General features: G+C 44.2%; 2 protein-coding genes across 3 annotated transcripts; one reads left to right on the top strand and one right to left on the bottom strand.

Annotated features, from left to right (window-relative positions):
- Nucleotides 1-13: 13 nt before the first annotated feature.
- Apobec2 (apolipoprotein B mRNA editing enzyme, catalytic polypeptide-like 2) lies at nucleotides 14-8,011 on the top strand. Its single transcript, XM_013019146.1, has 2 exons — nucleotides 14-198; nucleotides 7,458-8,011. Exons 1-2 carry the CDS (start codon nucleotides 53-55, stop codon nucleotides 7,999-8,001), a joined length of 690 nt encoding a protein of 229 aa, XP_012874600.1. The 5' UTR covers nucleotides 14-52; the 3' UTR covers nucleotides 8,002-8,011.
- Nucleotides 8,012-13,261: 5,250 nt separating this feature from the next.
- Nucleotides 13,262-18,508, bottom strand: Oard1 (O-acyl-ADP-ribose deacylase 1). 2 transcript variants are annotated; one of them, XM_013019272.1, is made up of 5 exons: nucleotides 18,282-18,508; nucleotides 17,840-17,984; nucleotides 16,716-16,774; nucleotides 15,381-15,493; nucleotides 13,262-13,915 (listed from the first exon to the last, which is right to left on the bottom strand). In XM_013019272.1, the coding sequence occupies exons 1-5, from the start codon at nucleotides 18,288-18,290 to the stop codon at nucleotides 13,813-13,815; spliced, it is 429 nt and encodes a 142-aa protein (XP_012874726.1). In that variant the 5' UTR covers nucleotides 18,291-18,508; the 3' UTR covers nucleotides 13,262-13,812. The 2 variants fall into 2 exon arrangements, with proteins under 2 accessions (XP_012874726.1, XP_012874725.1); XM_013019271.1 differs by having other exon boundaries at nucleotides 18,317-18,507.
- Between the last annotated feature and the right edge of the window lie 17 nt (nucleotides 18,509-18,525).

Below are 18,525 nucleotides of genomic sequence, written 5' to 3'. Positions count from 1 at the left end.
GCCAGGCCCACAGCCTCTCCTCTCTCTGTGACTTCTGAGCCACAGCCTCTCCATGGCCCAGAAAGAAGAGGCCGCTGCTGCCGCTGCCGCTGCCCCGGAGCCAACCTCCCAAAATGGGGAGGACCTGGAGGACCTCGCCGAACACCCCGAGAAGCTGAAGGAACTCATTGATCTGCCACCCTTTGAGATCATCAGCGGGTGAGACTCTCGTGTGGGTGGGCCGCTCCCCAGGAAAGCAAGGGCTTGGAGCAGGCCTGGGTAGTTTACAATAGAAGTAGAGGTCACCCCCATTCCACCCCTGGCCCCTCCACACACCCTGTGGCCATAAGAATACACCTGTGTCTCCGGGAAACAGAACATTTCTGCTAGATTCTTAGGCTCTCTAATGGGAAAGCAGTAGGAGGAGCTCCCTAGAGGCAAAGCCCAGAGAAGGATACTGCTTCGCAGGCCTTTGAACCTAGGGACTCACGTATCCCCTCTGGGTAGTTCAGTCCCTGAGGGGTTGGTAAGGCTGGCACAATTAAAGAAGGCCCCAGTCAAAGTCAGCTACTCTCTCTGCTCTACTTCTGAGCTGGTTTCTCCTCTATGTATCTGTCTTTACTATTTCCTTTAGTGCTTCTCTCTGGGATAGAAAATCCTCAAACACAGAAGACAGAACTGTCTTTCCTGAAGGCCAAGTGAGCAGTTTCAACCTTACTGAATCTCTGCTGAGCCTCCCTACTTCCCCTTGGTCTGTCTGCTCCACCCACCCACCCCCACCCTGATCACAGCACAGAGGCCATGGACAAAGAAACATTCCCATGAGCTCAGCCACAGCCTATAGAACTGAAGCCTGAGAAAGAGAGTTATGGCTATAGAAAAGGCATTAGATCATGCCCTCTCCAGGAATAAAACCAACCAGTCATCTTCCTTTTCCCTGCGATATTCCTAAACAGATGACCAGAAGGGAATATAAGAGGCCACAGTTCTTCCCTGAGCCTTGGGCTTTCCTGGGGATCTCCAGCAATGTGCACAGGAAGAGAGCTTACCACACTAAGAGAAAATTCAGGAAGAATGGAGATATGATGCTGTTGAGGAGAGAAGCAGCCCTGGGCAGTCATTTGGACTTACTGTGTGGGGCTGGACAAGTGAATTCCCAGGCTTGGCCTCCATTTTACCATTTTAAAATTTGAAATGAGGAAGCTACATTGGTTGATACCCAAGATCCCTTCCTGCTCAGATATTTATTAAGAGTCTGCAGGAGAACACAGCCTCATTCCTGAGGCTTGAGTAGCCTCCAAACTTCCATTTGCCCATGCACTCTCCCCTCATCCCACCCTCATCCTGAGATTAAGGGTGCAGCTGGGCACAGACGAATATAGACACAGGGAAAGCCGAGGGCAACCAGGCCAGGAGCAGTTCCAGTGGCTGCCTGTGGAAAGTGATCCTTTCTCTAAGACCTGAGCACTCTGGACCATGCTGTCCTTGGTCACACACATGTAGACATAACTCCACGCAGCGCTGTGATCTTCCCCAGAACAGGGGCCAGTACAAAGTTAGACTATTTCGTTCAGCGAACATGCTTTGGGTTCCCAGGGCAGCAAGTCCTGAAGGGTTAGATCCTCTGATATAACTGACATTTGTCCAAGGCTTTCTAATCACAACATACTTTAAGTGAATGAGCTCATTTCCCCCCCCCCCCACGGTCCCCCACCTTGGCGCAATGCTGGAAAAGGGAGATTAATACTTTCCATGAGACTAATGGATTAATACTTCCTAAGGCTCAATACTTTCCATTTTACAGAAAAGGAAACTGAGACTCATGAAGACTTCAGCTGACAGGTCCAAGACCAAAGCACCAGGAAGTGGCAGGTCCTTCCTGAGTCCCAAGGTTCTTCTCCTCTTAGCTCCACCTACAAGATAGTGAAGGCTGAGGGCTGCCCAGGATCCAAGGCTCAGAGGGCAGATTTCCCAGTGAGTTCTGAGCCCAATTCAGGTGGGAGGCAGAACCTTGAGTGTTTCCTGGCCACAGGGAACCACTGGGAAATCTGTTTCCTGGGCCCCTCTGGATAAACAGAGGCTTAAAATAGCCCCGAGGTACAGCTATGTCTGTGCCGGCTGAGGGAGAGGAGACAGCTTTCCTCTCCTCTGTCTCCACATGCCCTGGAATATAAGGGATCAGCAAGGCGACTCCATTCCTAGCCAAGCTCCCTGCATATAGGGGATAAAGCTAGCAGAGGAGCAGATTTTCAGGGAAACATCTAATATGGGCGGGGGAGGTACCTGGTAGGAAGAGGAGTCACAACTCTGCTTGTTGTGACACTCAGAAAGCAGACCTAAGCACATTAACAAAGTACCATGGTAGAAAAAAGCATGGGGGCAGCAAGGGGGGGTGGAGATGGGGGCGGGGAAAGAGCTCCTATTGGCTTGAAAGCCAGCTGTGTATATCCATTCCCTATCTGTATCAAGGGCCTTATTTTGCTGGCTTGAAATTGCCATAGTAGAAATACACTAGAGAAATCAGCAAGTGTTGGGAATCTAAGATTTTTATTTTCTTTCAGAGAGCTAGTTGTTAAACAATTAGCAAGCATGCCACTGAAGAAGAGAATAAAAAGGAACTTCTACCCTGGAAGGGTAGAGGAGGGACAGGTTATGGAGCTCTGGAGATTATAACTTGAGGGTTAGAGAAGGCATTCCATCCATCAAGACTAGCTTTAATTTACTGTATCTACTTGTTGTCTAAAATCTGATTGGTTGGAGTACTTCTCTCAGATAAGGAATCTAAACCTTAGAGGGACAGGTAGTTATGAGTAGTTTGCCCAAAGATAGCATGCAGACATGAATCCTAGGCCTTTCATACTCCAAAACACCACAAAATAAAAAACCATAAAGAAGATTTTCCTATTCACAAATATTTACTGAATACAAATTGTTCTCCTCTGGCCCGATTCCCCCACCAGTATCTCTACCCTCCACAGGGACAAGGAATGTGTCTTTTTCACTGCCTTATCTCTAGCACTCAGCTCCTAATAGGTACTCAATAAATATTAGTGGAATAAAAAATATGACCTAATGAATTAGCACAGGTTGTATGTTAGGCTCTCTGCAAGATCTCATGATAGAATAAACTGGGAGTGGGGCCTCTTGTGGAGCTACACTCAGGCAAGTCTAAGGGGTTCCAGGCAATGCTGGTACAAGGAGAATTTTCTTGGTGAGTGTGTCTCAGTCTACAGAAAGTTTGGTGGATGTCTAGGGCTCTGAGGTTGGCTAAATCCCATCTCATCTCTCCATCGCAGGAAACAGTGAGTAGGCCTGCACGGCACACCTACTTGTATATTTGTCTTTGTCTCTAGAAGTGTCCTGTATGCTTTTGTAGACTATGCTATCAAAGACAAAATGATGGGCCAGAAATAAATGACAGATAGAAGAAATCTTTGGGTCACTGCTTTAGCCCCTGCATTTTACTAAGCAGAGGGACACACAGGAGAAGGGAGGCATGCCATTCAGAAGGGAAGACAGCCCAGCTGGCAACCCTGGCTTCTGGGAAGGGCTGGTGGGAAGTCAAAGCTGAGTGAGCAGTTCCTAAGAAGAGGGTGACGCCGCACTTGCCTTGGATAAAATCCCGTCTGGTCCTTCAAATTTGGAACCCCCTCGCTAGCCCTAGAACCCTCTCATTCTGATCCACACTCCTCTCCCTGATTATAATAACTCCTTGGCATCTACCTGGGAAGTGATCTGCAAAAGAAAACAGCCAAATTAAACCAATAACTCTACCTCTTTCAATCAGATCACTGTCAGGTTTAGTGAGGGGAAGTTGAAATGAATGGACATTCAGGGGCCTGTGACTAGATTTCCCTCTCTATGGCTTATTTTGGAGCAAAAGTTTAACCTCATATCCACTGGCCTCCAGGTTGCTCCCTTTCACTACGGGTTTTTGCATAGCAAATACCAATTTGTAAATGCAAATCTGAGAAAGACTAGGTACCAAATATCTCCTCTCTCATCAAGCAGCCCGTCTTTGTAATTTTTGCTAGGTATTAGGATTTTGAGCTTCCTTATTCGTTTCATGAGATGCCCAGTAGACTGGTAGTCTAAGCAGAGCAATGGCCTTGTTTTAAGAAAAATATGTGAAAATGATGCCTAACAGAGGTGTTCACACGTGAGGATGTGGGGAGAGGAGAGGAACTGTGCTGTTGGTGTTGTGGATGAAGGGGCTGGACACAGAGGGAGAGCACTCTACCAGCACCACAGTAACACACATGTGCACAAGCACATGTGCACAGGCACACACACTCACATACACACACCTTTTTCAGTGACATATCTGCTGGGGTTGAGAATAAAAGGCTAAAGTAAATAAATTATTTAAGCATGTCATGTTGCTAGGGGAAAAGAATGCTAATGATTTTAAAAAGTTAGATGACTCCTATTATTTGGCCTAAAATCACCTAAGATGGCCATGCTGTCCAGCTCCCTGCAGACATTGCAGACCTCTACCACTTCTGTTCTCCTGGCTTCTCTCCAGGCCCTGTCTGTTGTGGTCTATGTGAAGCCCAAAGAACCTCATTTTAACTTCCAAGAAGCCCATTGCAAAGCCAAGCAAGCTCAGTCTCTGGGCCAAGCTCAAGGGAGGGAAACTCTGGGAGCCAAACTTTCCTGTCTTTCCTTTGCCCCTTGAAAGCACTTCTCCTGAGGCACCTGCTGAGGGCCAGAACAGACTCTTAGGGCTGTTGGCCAGCGGGGTCAGAAACAGATATTTATAGAGAGGTGACCTTTCTCCTCTCCCGTGGGGTTCGGGTTTCTCTCGATCTTCCCTGGTGCCAAGGGAAAAAGGGGGAGGGACAAATGTCAGAACCTACCAGGGAGGGGCTATAGAAAGGCTGCTTCTCACAATCATCCAGCCCAGTTGCAGTTGTAAGCCAGGTCAAATTCTTGCTCTTGGTTAAGCAGCACTCAGTGGAGTTAAAGCAATGCAGGACAGGGGGAGAGGGAAGGGTATTTGGCTCCAGAATGAAACATGAAGGACCATGCAGGCTGCTGCTTCTGCTGGACTCCCTGAATACCTCTACTCCATTCTCCATTGGGCAATCCATTCTACAGGTGGCTCTGGATTGGACTGGGGTACAGGGGGTAGTCTGGCAAAAGGCTTTAAAGAACAAAAAAGGGCTTAGGTTTAAAAAAAAAATAGCCAGGTGCCGGTGGCTCATGCCTGTAATCCCAGCAACTCAGGAGGCTGAGATCTGAGGATCACAGTTCAAAGCCAGCCCAGGATTTTGAATTAACCATTCAAAAACCAGAAGTGGCTCAAAGGGCTACAGCACTACCCTTGAGCAAAAGAGCTCAGGGACAGTGCCCAGACCCTGAATTCAAGCCCCAAGAGAGACTGACTAAATAAAATAAATAAATAAGTAAGCATGTTGTGTATTTCTCAAGAGCAAAAAAACACTTTTGGAACCCAGACATAAGCAGCAGAGCTCAGGAGAGGTCTGGTGGGGTGAGTATAACTAGGAAGAACTCAGTGCGCATGGAGTTCCCTCAAGGATTGGAAGAGGAAAGGGGAAATGTCAGGTGATCCACTCCACTGAAATGTTAAGTAAATAATAAACCCCTCTAGCCAGGGACAGAGGGGCTTAGAGAGTTAAATATAGGACCTAAAGGGATCCTAAGGCCAGGTCCTCAAACACAGCCATCTCCATAGTGGAGACTTAACTTGACAGCAAGAGACATGGAAACTTGAGTGGAGTGAATTAGGTGATGGATGGAGGAGGAGGGAATCCTGCAGAGAAATGACTCAAGTCTACTTAGCTCTTTGGCATCTGCTGCTTATCCGTAAGTAGCCAAAGCCTTGGACCCAGGGATTCCCCCGCTGCCCAGGGAGTCTGATGACCTTTCTGAGGAAAAAGAAGGAAATATACTGGGAGTCAGTGGCTCACACCAGTAATCCCAGCTACTCAGGTGACTGAGATCTGAGGATCACAGTTCAAGGCCAGCCCAGGCAGGAAAGTAGAAAAGTTTGCTAGACTGCATCTCCAAATAATCAGCAAAAAGCAGATCAGGAGATATGGTTCAAGTGGTATAGTACCAGCTTAGCAAGCTTTGGGGCCCTTCAGTTCAAACCACAGAACCACCAAAAGATAAAAGGAGAGGAGCTATTCCTTACTACCACCTGAATCAAGGAGGTCCATGTGTCCTCTACTCTGCTGGTCCACTTTTTAGCAGTCTTCTGATGTTCTTGGCTATATTTACATTTTCTTCCATCCAGCTAGAATCTAGCTGCTAGATTAGAAGCATCTAGAAAGCAAAGACCAAACCACTCAAGATTCTGAAACAACTCAGTGCTACACATGAACTTCACTATCTCAGGGCCTCTCCTGGGTCTCTCACAGTCCATGGGCTTGGGCACTGGCGATATGACAACCTTGTCACCTGAAGGAAAAGACAGTCTGGAGAAACAGGAGAGCGTGGTACTAAAGACATAAGCCTTCCCATGCCCCAAATACAGTTTATATGAGCTCAATGGAGAAATGAAAGCATGAAATACTCTGGAAAATCTTTGTCTTGCTTTGTCATGAGAAATTTAACATGCTTGCTACTTGGTAAATGTGCTGTTTGAACACTGTTTCAAACCAAGCCACATTCTGACACTATTTATAGATTTTTTTTTTTATTGATGCCTGGGACCCTTCCCCGATACCTCCAGACATTCTGAGTTAGTTTGAGGTGAGTTTCAGTCCCAACATTTTTGTCTCCTGTGTAACTCCCAAGCAATAGTTTTTGCTAAAGATTCACTTGCTGAAGACTCAGGAACAGGAGCTGCATGATCCTCCGGTAATCAAGGCACTCAGGAAGCTAAGACAAGAGGATCTTGAGTTTGAGGCCTGGACTACCAAGCAAAACTTGTCAAAAGAAAGGGGAAAGGGGCCGAGTATGCAGTCTCCAACTAGCCCCTTGGCGGCCCGGGGGGGGGAGGGGTGGGGATGACATGGATGGACGGACAAGAAAGGGGAATGAAACCTTTCCTGAAAAATAACTGAAAGAAAAAGAGCTAAGACATGATTCAGGTGGTAGAGTGCCCACCTAACAAGTGTGACTCCCTGAGTTCAAACCTCAGTACTGCCAAAGAAAGAAAGAAAAAAAGAAGCAAATAGAGAGGGAGGAAGGAGGCTGGGAAAGGAGAGAGAAGAAGGAATGTGTTGTTAAGGGTGATGGTGAAAATAGTGTTTGCGATGTTTCCTTCCTAGTAAAGTGGACAGAACGCAAACCCCGATCCCAATTCTCTCTTCTCCTCCACAAAAATGCTTCTGGATTCTCCTTGGCCTTTTTTTTTTTTTTTTAAATCAGTTACATGAGTTTAGGCAAAGCGTATTTTTAGTAACAGTACATGTGTCTTGGAGATCTACCTACTCTAGGCTGGTCCTAGAAACAATAATTCATTGTCTCTCTTCTTTTCCCTGACCCTTTGTGTTCCTGCTCTACAGGGAGCGACTACCAGTCAACTTCTTTAAGTTTCAGTTCCGGAATGTGGAATACAGTTCCGGGCGGAACAAGACCTTCCTCTGCTATGTGGTGGAGGCCCAGGGCAAGGGAGGCCAAGTGCAAGCATCTCGAGGCTACCTAGAAGATGAGCATGCAGCTGCCCACGCAGAGGAGGCCTTCTTCAACACTATCCTGCCGACCTTCGACCCCGCCTTGCGCTACAATGTCACCTGGTATGTGTCCTCCAGCCCCTGTGCAGCTTGTGCCGATCGCATCATCAAAACCCTGGCCAAAACCAAAAACCTGCGCCTGCTCATCCTGGTGGGTCGACTCTTCATGTGGGAGGAGCCAGAGATCCAGGCTGCTCTGAAGAAGCTCAAGGAAGCTGGCTGCAAGCTACGAATCATGAAGCCCCAGGACTTCGAGTACATCTGGCAGAATTTCGTGGAGCAAGAAGAAGGGCAATCAAAGGCCTTTGAGCCCTGGGAGGACATTCAGGAGAACTTCCTGTATTATGAGGAGAAGCTGGCGGATATCCTGAAGTAGGCTACTGGCTCCAGGCTTCTGTGAGTTTTCCTGGGCTACAGCACCATCTCTGGTTAGCTGTCCACTTAGATAGCAGGCCAGAAGTCAGGAAATGAGTGGCCTAACACTTCACTGCTTTGGGAGATTAACAGCTTGCTCTGGTTTTCTCTTTTGCCTGCATCCCTGTGCCTAAATCCTTTTTCCTCCTACTCCCAGAATTTGAATACAAATACTCAAAGTTGACAGAAAGGCTTAGATGTATGGGGAAGTTACTGGACGTGAAGTGAGTCCTCTGTCCCTTGGTATAGGTGTCCAGATGTAATCTGCACTCCTAGATTCCCCACTCCCAAACTCACTTGCAGTCTAGCCTCTATCTCTAATATAGGTGGGGTTTTGTTTTCTTTGTGCTGGTACTGGGGCTTGAATTAAAGGCCCCCTGCTTGGCTTTTTTTTTTCTGCTCACAGCTGGCATTGTACCATCTGAGACACATCTAGCTCCAGCTTTTTGCTGGTTATTTAGAGATAAGAGTGTCACAGCTGGCTTCAAACCTTGATACTCAGATCTCAGTCTCTGAAGCAGCTAGGATTACAGGTGTCAGATGCCAGGGCTCAGCTTCTTGCATAGGACTTTCACCCTATAAGGGAGGTTCTTTCACTGGTGGAATTCATATTCATCTTTTGGTTTGGGGGCAGATAGGCTTTCAGGTTTACAAACAAAGGCTTATGTTTGAGAGAGATCAATAATGGTGGTATGAATTTATAATGCCAAGTTCATTTTCTTTATGGAGAAGAGCTCAGCAGAAGTAATAGAAAATGCTGAATACCAGGAATCAGGGTGGCAGAGCAACAAGCTACTTTATACAGGAATGTCTAAAGGGTTAAAAAGATGTTTGTACATTAGGCAGCAGCTCAGAAGTAGCCTCCTGCAGATATCAGGAGGTGATAGGAGAACTGGAAGTAAAGATTAGCTATTTAAGCAAATAATTAGGACACAATTAAGGCCAATTTGGCCTCTTGCTGAGGGTAAATTAGACTCTTACAGAAACAGGCCAATTATCCTTAGGAAAGAGGGTAGAAAGGATCTTTTACTACCTTTTTTGAATTTGATCTGATCTAGTTTGCTCCCAAAGAAAGGCTGTGACTGAGCTGAACCCCTTTACAAAGCCCGAGTTACTGATCAAAATCGCCCAGTGACAGAGAAGGCTCTTCACCACCCTGGCACCCGCTTTGATTCTGGAGCAAGTCATGTATTAATAAACCATGAAGGCTACATCCTTCCACGAAGAGCATCCTATTTATTTTTGGTGTTTCTCACTCCTAATACCCTTAAGAGACGATACTGTTTCATTGGCACGTTTAGAAAATAGTAGGTTGATGCGGGCAGATGTTGCCTGTGAGACACACACACACAGACACACACATACACACATACACACAGACACACACACACACACACACGGCACCTAGATATTCAGAATGGACATCTGATAGTCTGTGAAGACATAATTTTCATACTTTGTGTCCTTTTTCTTAAAAAAAAATCACTGAATTCAGTCTATGGTAGAGCAATAACATGTGGCAATCTGATCAAATAAAATGCGAATAGTACTTTGAGTCATGGAGAGTAGCAGTATAGACAATTTCCAAGAGTGACCTCTGAAAAGGCAAAGCTTAAATGTTTAAAATTCCTCCAAGATTTTGTTGGTGTCAGTACTCTCGCTCTCATTACAGACCCAACTGAGACTCTACAGAATGATGATGTCAGCTTAGTAGAAGAGCCTCACTATTTCTTCTTCATTATTTCTTCTTAAACATCTTTTATAGGGCCACTTCTTCTAGCTCCCTCACTAGGAAGTATTCAGAGATGACTTTCTGTTTTGCTTTGCTTTGCTTCCCAGAGATTTTTTTATTAACATTAATCATTTCAAAGAGGATTTTTAAATTATTTTTATACTTTTTATTAATGTTATACTTTAGGTACTTTAGGTACTTTAGGTTTTATCTAATACTAATAAGGGAGAGAAGAGAAAGAACAAAGGAAGAAGAGGAGGAAACAAAAACCAGGTTGAGAGAAAAGTTCATTGCTAAGTTAGATTTAATTGAATAATACATATACACCTCTTTCTTTAGTGTACATATGAAACTGAGCTGTTAGCATGCTTCCCTTGAGCCAGGGTCCCCCAAACTTTTTGGCTGGGCTAGCCTGGAACCGCAGTCTTCCCCATCTCAGCCTACTACTAGCTGGGATAATAAGCGCACACCACCATGCCCAGCTGTTACTTGAGAAGGGGTCTCATGAACTTTTTGCCTAAGCTGGCCTTTGATTTTGATCCTCCCAATCTCAGCATCCTGCACCTGACTTAACTTTTACTTCATGCTTTAAGAAAATAGTAATAACAGAATGTCTAGCCATATATTTTTCAAGACAACAGAATTAAAGTAGATCTACATTTTCAGTTGTGTAAATCACACCAAAATATGAAAGAAATAAATGGAATACCAAGTCAGCCAGGAACCACAGGAGAGTACAAAGGAGAAGTCCAAGGACTTGCTGGGGAAGGCATACAGCAACCTTTGCTCAGAAACTTGTAACTGTTGAGTAGCAGCAGGACTCTTGATAATATGCTTTGGTTTTTTTTTTTTTACAAAGGTCTGCCTGCTGCCCGCAAGAGAAGCAGTGATTTGTATGCTATTTGGGACACGCCTGTCTTCCTATCACCACTTGGAGCTGGACAACATTTGAAAACCAACCAACCCTCCTGTACAAGGCCCTCAGAGAACTCAAAACACACTTCTCATCGCTGTAATTCATTTAGGCTATCCCTGTCTCTTTACCACTGCCCTTGGCAAAGGGGAAAGTGGTCTACAAGGAGAAAAAGCCACCACATATGAGCACCAGGCATCTGGGGCTGAAGGTTTTAAGGACCCCTCAACGAGGCTACTTAAGGCAAAGGTCCTCAGACCCAAGGTACAGATCTTTGAAATATGTCCAGAAATGCATTTGATGTTAAGGTATTGAGCTGTTTTTTTTTTAAAGGCAAAAAAAAAAAAAACCCAGCAACATTTACAGTAATAAAAAAGTAGTGTGAGGTTTCTGTGGCCTGGTTTCTTAAGGAACTTGCACCTGGGAAGTTTATCACAAACGGGAGTAAGACTTGGGATGGGGTGTCCTAGGCTAAGAACCAAGCCATTACATTATGAAGAGGAGAGTCTACCAGAACTTGATGAGACAACACCAGCACTAACTCTCTCATGCAGACTTCCCACATTATCTTGATCTTAAATATTTCCTTCTGAAAGGGCTGGGAGGTAGCTCTCAGTGGTAGAGTACTTGCCTAGCAGGTGCAAGATCGTGGATTGCCCCTCCCTAACATGTAAAAAACGATTTCTCCCCCTGGATTACTTATAAATGAGAGTTTTTCCCTTTTCTGAAGACACATGGCAGAGGACAGAACAAAAAGCACAGGGACTGAAATAAGGTAGCCACACTCCAACTGTCTACTAATAAGAAATTAGCTTTTGATTAAAGAGGAGTGAAAAGCAATTCAGTGCTCACATATACATTGTGTAATAGCGTTCAACACCTGGCACATGGTAGTGATGGCAGGACAATGGGCAAGTTATTTCTTCAGAGGTTTGTTTGAAGAAGCAAAATTCTGCATATGAATTTCTGAGTGTTTGCCAAACTCTAACTTGGGTTTCCAAGAAGAACGTACTCATTCTGATTATCAAGCCCTGCTGCCTACCCCAGGGCTCAAGTGTGATAAGTCACTAGAATTTGACCCCAAGACTACCTGCAACTGACAAGAATTCTTTATCACAACTCTGGTGGGTCCCTGCATTCCACCAGCAGACAATCCTAGGTGGGAAAAGGTTTCAGCAAAAGAAACAAAGCTCATACTTCATGAAAAAAATTAGCTAAAACCTTTTCTAAAAGTGTAGGAAACAATGTTTTGATCCAAATGTTAGGATTTATTTGCAGAAGGAAAGGTCTGAAACAGCATTTGCCTTAGATGTACAAGGCCGTGGGTCCAATCCTCACCATATCAAAGATTAATTAAAATAAAAAAGATTTATTATGCAGAGTTAAACAAAATACTTAACTGTTGGCTACCACCCATTTTCATTCACTTTTATGCCTTTAGATATTTCCTCCTCCTTTTCCCCCTTAAATTTTGTTTCATAGAAGCACACTTCCAGAAAAGCCTCAGATTAACAGTTTACCAATGCACATGCTTACCCAACCTACTCCCAAAGCCAGGCAGCATTTGCCTGCTCTGCAAAGATATAGTTTAGTACTTTCTGAGACTGCTGCCTCCTAGCAGATTGAAATGTGATAAGAACAGGAGTCTAAAGTACGAAGATCCTGGCTTTCCCGTAAGCCCATTCTAACATCCATTACTTGTTTTCTTAACACTAAAGAAAGCAGCAAATTCTATAACTAGACCTAGGAAAAAAGAAAGAAAGAAAGAGAGAGAGAAAGAGAAAGAAAGAGAGAGAGAGAGAGAGAGGAAGGAAGGAAGGAGAAAGAGGGAGGAGGGAGGAGAGAGAGAGGAAGGAAGGAAGGAGAAAGAGGGAGGAGGGAGGGAGGGAAGGAGGGAGGGAGAGAAGGAAGGGAAGGAGGGAGGGAAGGAGGGAGGGAGGGAGGGAGGGAGGGAGAGAAGGAGGGAGGGAGAGACAGACAGACAGACCAGTAGCAGTTCCAGCTACTTTTGACTTTTAGCACCAATGATGAGAAGGGAGAGACACTCAGTTTCCCCAATGGCTTTAATACCAAGCCCTTGGCTAAACCAATGAACTCTACTCTCCTACCATAAAAACAAGAGAGGACTTGCCCTCCCAGTTTGGGAAAAAGAGGACCAACTAATATTTACTGGTTATTCTTGAGACCCTAGCTGCTACATGCCAGAATCTTCTAGAGAGGTTCAAAATACAAACCTATAATCCCACCTTGACATCGAAATAAAATAATTTTTTAGGAAAAGGTCCTTATGCTTTTAAGGAGATTCATATAGACTTTGGGATTCACTATACCATTAACCTAATATCAGGCACTTAAGTATGATTTGTTGCATTCAGACGCAGGAACTATGCAGTGAATAGAACTTACCATGAGATTCTAAATCCTGCATTCTAATCATGCTGACCCATAGTTCTTGTTCATTTTTATTTCTTACCTTGCTACTCTTCCAGTAGACCATCTGCAGACTCTTCAAATTAGTCCCTCCTGTCTCCTGTTACCCAAGTCCAAAACAGCACAGACACGAGCAGAGAACCTCACTGAACTCCAAGAAAAAGATTTATTTTTCCATTTTTTGTCATCATAAATTCTTGGTAACAAAGTAGACCTCAATTCTCTATTTTGTAATGAAAACAAAACAACACATACTTTTCTCCTAGGATAAACTTGATGACAAGAACAACACCAAGTTAAGTGTACAACTAATAAAAACAAACCTAAGTGACTCAAACCTTCCCTTTCTGAAATTTCTTGTAAAAAAGCAGAGAAAAAGATTCAATGCTGCCACCTAGTGGTCAGCTAAACAAATCAGGACACATACTGGAGCAAAACCAGTCCTATCTCCCTCCTTTCCTCACCTAGTATTAGGCCAATACTCCTGAATCTCTTGAAAAAAATTAGAAATATATCCCAAGTAATCCCTCCACCAGAGTCCCAAAAGCAATGGTATATAGCAGCCTAGGTATTGCCTATGACATTGAGTCCTTTACATGAACATTTTCCTCTGCTCATTTTAAAGTCGGTTTGCTCATTCCTATGGCCAAGGAGGGATGACACAGGAGAACACAGACACGTCCAAAATGTTCATCTGTTCAGAGTGTGTACACAGTAATTTTGATGTCTGTTGCCTCAAATACCTCTTCAATGATAGCAGATACGTTTTCCCACTGCAGACGATCAAGACCACATCCAATCCTAAAAAAGACAAAACACCTCCATTGGTTGTAATGGAAGGAGCTAGGACTTTGCTCCTTTCCCCCTTCTTTTGGGCTGAAGACACTCAAAGCATAAAGTCATCTAGTCTCACACTTATAGCCATAGTAACTGTCTGATGTCAATTCTTATAACATCACCTGTTACTGTTCCTAGGCAGCCCTAACACCCAACAGCTGTCACTTCTCTTTGCTTAATAAGGTAGCACTTTACAGTTGTTTCATACTACTATCACACTGGTACGCTAGATGAAAATTGTCTGTCAATGGATCAGAAAAACCTGGTACTTTTCAAATATGCTTATAATGAGATGCTAATGATGATAAAAAGAAGTGGGACAAAGGACAAGATCTCTACAAAAGTCAAGAAGGAATATTGGGAAATACCAAGCAGCTGACAATCAAGAATAAAGTCTTTACAACACCCTGGCATGAAATCTCATTCCATAAAAGCACCCTTGGTACCTTTCTCCCAAGACATTACTTTATTGGTACTTAACATCCCCAGGGACAAAAAAGTAGCTTTAAAAATGCTACCTTACAAATCAAGTTCCTAAAGAATTGTAATCTTAAAAAAAAATTAGTCTATAGCCGGAAAGGTACTAAAATGGCTAAATGTATTCCTAGTTACTCAGGAGGCTGAAATCTGAGGATCACAGTCACAAGCCAGCCAGGGCAGGAAAGTCCATGAGACTCTTATCTCCAATTAAGCACCAAAAATAAACCAACAAACAAAACAGAAGTGGAGCTGTAGCTCAAGTGGCATCACACTGGCCTTGAGCAAAATAGCTCAGGGACAGTGCCCAGGCTTGGTGTGAAATAATGGTCATTGTACACATGTTCAAAGTAACTGGGACTTGTGATTAATCAGCATGTAGGGTCAGCACTAATTCTAAACTGGATGACAATATCCTGAAAAGGAAGTAGTCACAGAACAACCAAGGTCATTCCTTTCAGTCCCCAATAGCTCGATTCTGGGAAATCAGAGACAAATCCTTGGCTGCTACCCACACTGACCACAAAACAAGCATGCAGTGCAAAAGACAGTGATCACTTACAACTTTCTTCCAACATGATTAACAGGTCTGGGAGACCAGAAGTCACACAGAGGGAAACCACAATTGCTCAGTCTTTGGCTTACACTGCAGACACCAAGTTTTAAGCATCAGATGGAGGAAATGCAATGTGACTGACAATCAGTCCTCCCCACTGAGTAGGCTGAGGCAGGTGTGTGTTTCAAGTTATTTATCCTAATCCATTGACTAAGGCTAGAAAATGGCTATGCTGTGGCCTAAAATCACACTCCTTTCTCTGGCTTTACAGGTTTCCCTATTTGTCTACCTTTGAATCTACTTTTCTGGCTCAGCTTTGAAGTTGTTTGTTTTGGGGTTAAATAGTAAACCTCATCAATCAATTAACTCTTCAGGTAGGGCCCTTAATTTCCTTGCCTGGGCATGGAGATTTCAGTGACTCCATTCTTCAAACAATGGGACTTCATGGCTTCTAAACTCTTCCGTAAATTTTCATAAGTTGGCTTGTGGGAAGCCCTCTTCTTTGTAATCTAAACACAAAGAAAGGATTCAAATTCTCGTTAGCTAAAACTGAAAGCATGAAAAAGTCATCAGATTCCTCCACATCCTGAAAATTAAAAGGTAAGTGCATTTTTACAGACTAATCTAGAGTATGGATGACAAATGTTACACTCCCCATTCCACATTGTTATGGAAGGAAGGCCCCAGGAAAATCCACTAAATGGGGCCAAGAAACCCAGGCCCTGTCATCAAGCAATCAATCTTCCTTTCCCCAAGGAAACCCATGAGATAGATAAGTTATGCCTATTATAAAATGTTTTTAAGCAAGACAGGTGAAAAGTTTTGTTGTTTTTTTTTTTTTTGGTCCGGTCGTGGGGCCTGAACTCTGGGCCTGGGCACTGTCCCTCAGCTCTTCAGCTCAAGGCTAATACTCTACCACTTGACCCACAGCGCCACTTCCGGCTTTTTTTCTTTTTGCTTATGGTGCTGAGGAATCAAACCCAGGGCCTCAGGCATGCAAGGCAAGCGCTCTACCACTGAGCCACCTTCCCAGCCCAGGTGAAAGGTTTTGCATCAGTTCCAAGAGATAAACTACAGTATCTGTGGCAAGGAAGAACCCACACCATCGGGAAAAAGTATTGCTTGCTTGCTTTTTGTTTTCTACAATCGAACATTAAAAACACTGAAAGTCACATCAGCCTTAAAGACAAAATTTGACTGGTTTAGAACATCTCCCCACTTTTGGTTTGCTATCCAGATAAGGCTTGCAGTGAGTGGGTTGGCTCTAAGCCAACCACCACCATTATTTTAAAGAAGCTACATGCCCTGTGAGGCCAAAGAACAAGTGGACAGAGAGTCCCACGTGCAGACGGCACCACATTCATCCAGAGAGGAACTGGGTTATTAGCTGGTACATGTGACAGGGAATAAATAAGACATAACCCTCTTTGGGGAATCCTGTCTCTTGAGACTTGGCTTTTTTTTTTCTCTCATTATAGCAAGGAAAGAAATTACAGAAGGTGTCCCATACTACTACAAGTCTCTGAACACAGGTCATGGTGCACAGAGCTTGCCTGTGAAGTTGTACGGCAGCCTGGTAAACCAAGTAGACAGAACCACCTAACCTGCGTTGTAATGAGAACAGAAGCTTTATGACATCCTTACTTATCTAAAATCCTGAGCAAGAGGAATGCAAGGCAGTCCATTTGTTCACCAATCCTTACAACATATCAAGATTAGGCCCCATCTTACCAAATAATATATATAGCGCCCATCTCTCTTCAGAACAGCCACTTCTCCAGATTTCTTCTCTAAGAAAAACAGTCATTTAATACTGGAACAGAAGAAAAAAAACTAGAAACAACTAATCTCTACTCTTAAGATTTAAAAAAATCATCATAGATCTGAGTTTACCTTGGAACTAGAAAAGCCTTTTACCCTTGAAGAAACTGCCATCTCCTATATTTTCTTTTTCAGATAATGTATATGTTTCCTCACATCCCATTTTTTGTCCTGCCACAAACTATACCCTTATTTGTCCACTTAAAAAATTTAAATGTCTGTTTCGAAACTGTTTTAAAATTTTTTACTTGTCAAACATGTTAATTCAATAATCTTCTACAGTCATGTTAAACATCATGAGAAACATTTTAACAAGTTCTTAACTACTAAAATTTCAAATAAAGCCGGGCACCTGTAGCTCACACCTATAATCCTAGCTACAGAGGAAGCTGAGATCTGAGGATTAAGGTTCAAAGCCAGCCCAGGCCAGTTAAGTCCATGAGGCTCTCATCTCCAATTAACCTCCAATTAACTGGAAGTGGCCCTGTGGTAGAGAGCTAGCTAGCATTGGGTGAAAAAACTCAGGGACAGTGCCCAGATCCTGAGTTCAAGCCCCAGAACCAACAGACAGACAGAAATTGCTTTTGTCTTTGGCTAGAGTCAGAATAAATGGCAGGCAGTGTATTTCCGATGTAAAGTCCTTGGTAGAAAGTGATGAGAGTGGGTCTGTAAGGAAGAGGTGATTTCTAAACATCGCATCGAAACTAAGTAGAATATTAGTTATGCAGAGGACCTGAAAGCCAACCTGACACCTGTGGACTTTGCTAAGCACCTCAGTTCCCAAAGATTTCAGAGAAGCAGGTTGATATCATCAAAGAAAGTTGATGATGGAGAATAACGAGATTAGAGACGTATACAGGAATCTAATATAATAAAGACAGGAACCAGAAGCCATTCTTGGGAGGCAAAACCATCAACAGTTAAAAGCACTCAGTCATTAGAAACAGCCCCCCCCTTGGCATGCACATCTTAAAGTATGAGAAAAGATCAAAAGATGCTTTCCTCGGGCTAACTAGGCTGCTTTCAAAACTCACGTTGATGTAGCAGTTCCTGCACCCCACCAAACTTCTTCTTGAAGAGGACAGCTATGCCAGCACCCATGCGGCAGTCCTCACTGATACAGTGGGCCAGAGAGTCTGTTCTGGGGCACGCAAAAAGGTCTCCTTTCACGTAAGTGACCTAAAAATAAGAAATAAAAAGTGCAAACGGGAAAGAAAATACTGTATTTGACACAGAATAAAATAATACTGCTGCTTCCCGATCACTACGGTGTTCCCTCCACCACAGAGGCTTCCCGGCTTCCCCTGCAATTTAAATGGAAGCCAGATGAACCCCAAGGAACCGAAGTGGGTGTGGCCGAAGGGAGGTGGTGAGCGGCCCCTGCCTGGGCCCGGATTACGCTTCCCCGGGTCCGCCAGGGAGGAAAACAAGGCAATCCAGTCATGGGCTTGCTTCGCCTGTGTTCGTGCTTTTGACCTCAGTCATTCCGAATCTCACGAGTGGTTACGCACACAGCTCCCGTCCGCCTCTTCCTGAAGGCTCGTGGCCATCTTACGGAGTCGCTATTTCCAGAACTTAAAAGTGTTTTTCTCCGGCTACGAGAAGGGAAAAAGCAAGCGGGGGGGAAAAAAAAAAAAAAGTTCCGGTGACCCGGACGTAGCGGGATCCGACGGCCCCGCCCGGGCGCGGAGCAGTCCCCACCCCCCGGGGGTGTGTGGCT

The sequence above is a fragment of the Dipodomys ordii genome, unplaced genomic scaffold (genome assembly GCF_000151885.1).
Source record: "Dipodomys ordii isolate 6190 unplaced genomic scaffold, Dord_2.0 Scaffold44, whole genome shotgun sequence".
Classification (NCBI taxonomy): domain Eukaryota; kingdom Metazoa; phylum Chordata; class Mammalia; order Rodentia; family Heteromyidae; genus Dipodomys; species Dipodomys ordii.
Note: the sequence above shows the minus strand (reverse complement) of the source record. Positions and strands in the feature narration are given on the sequence as shown.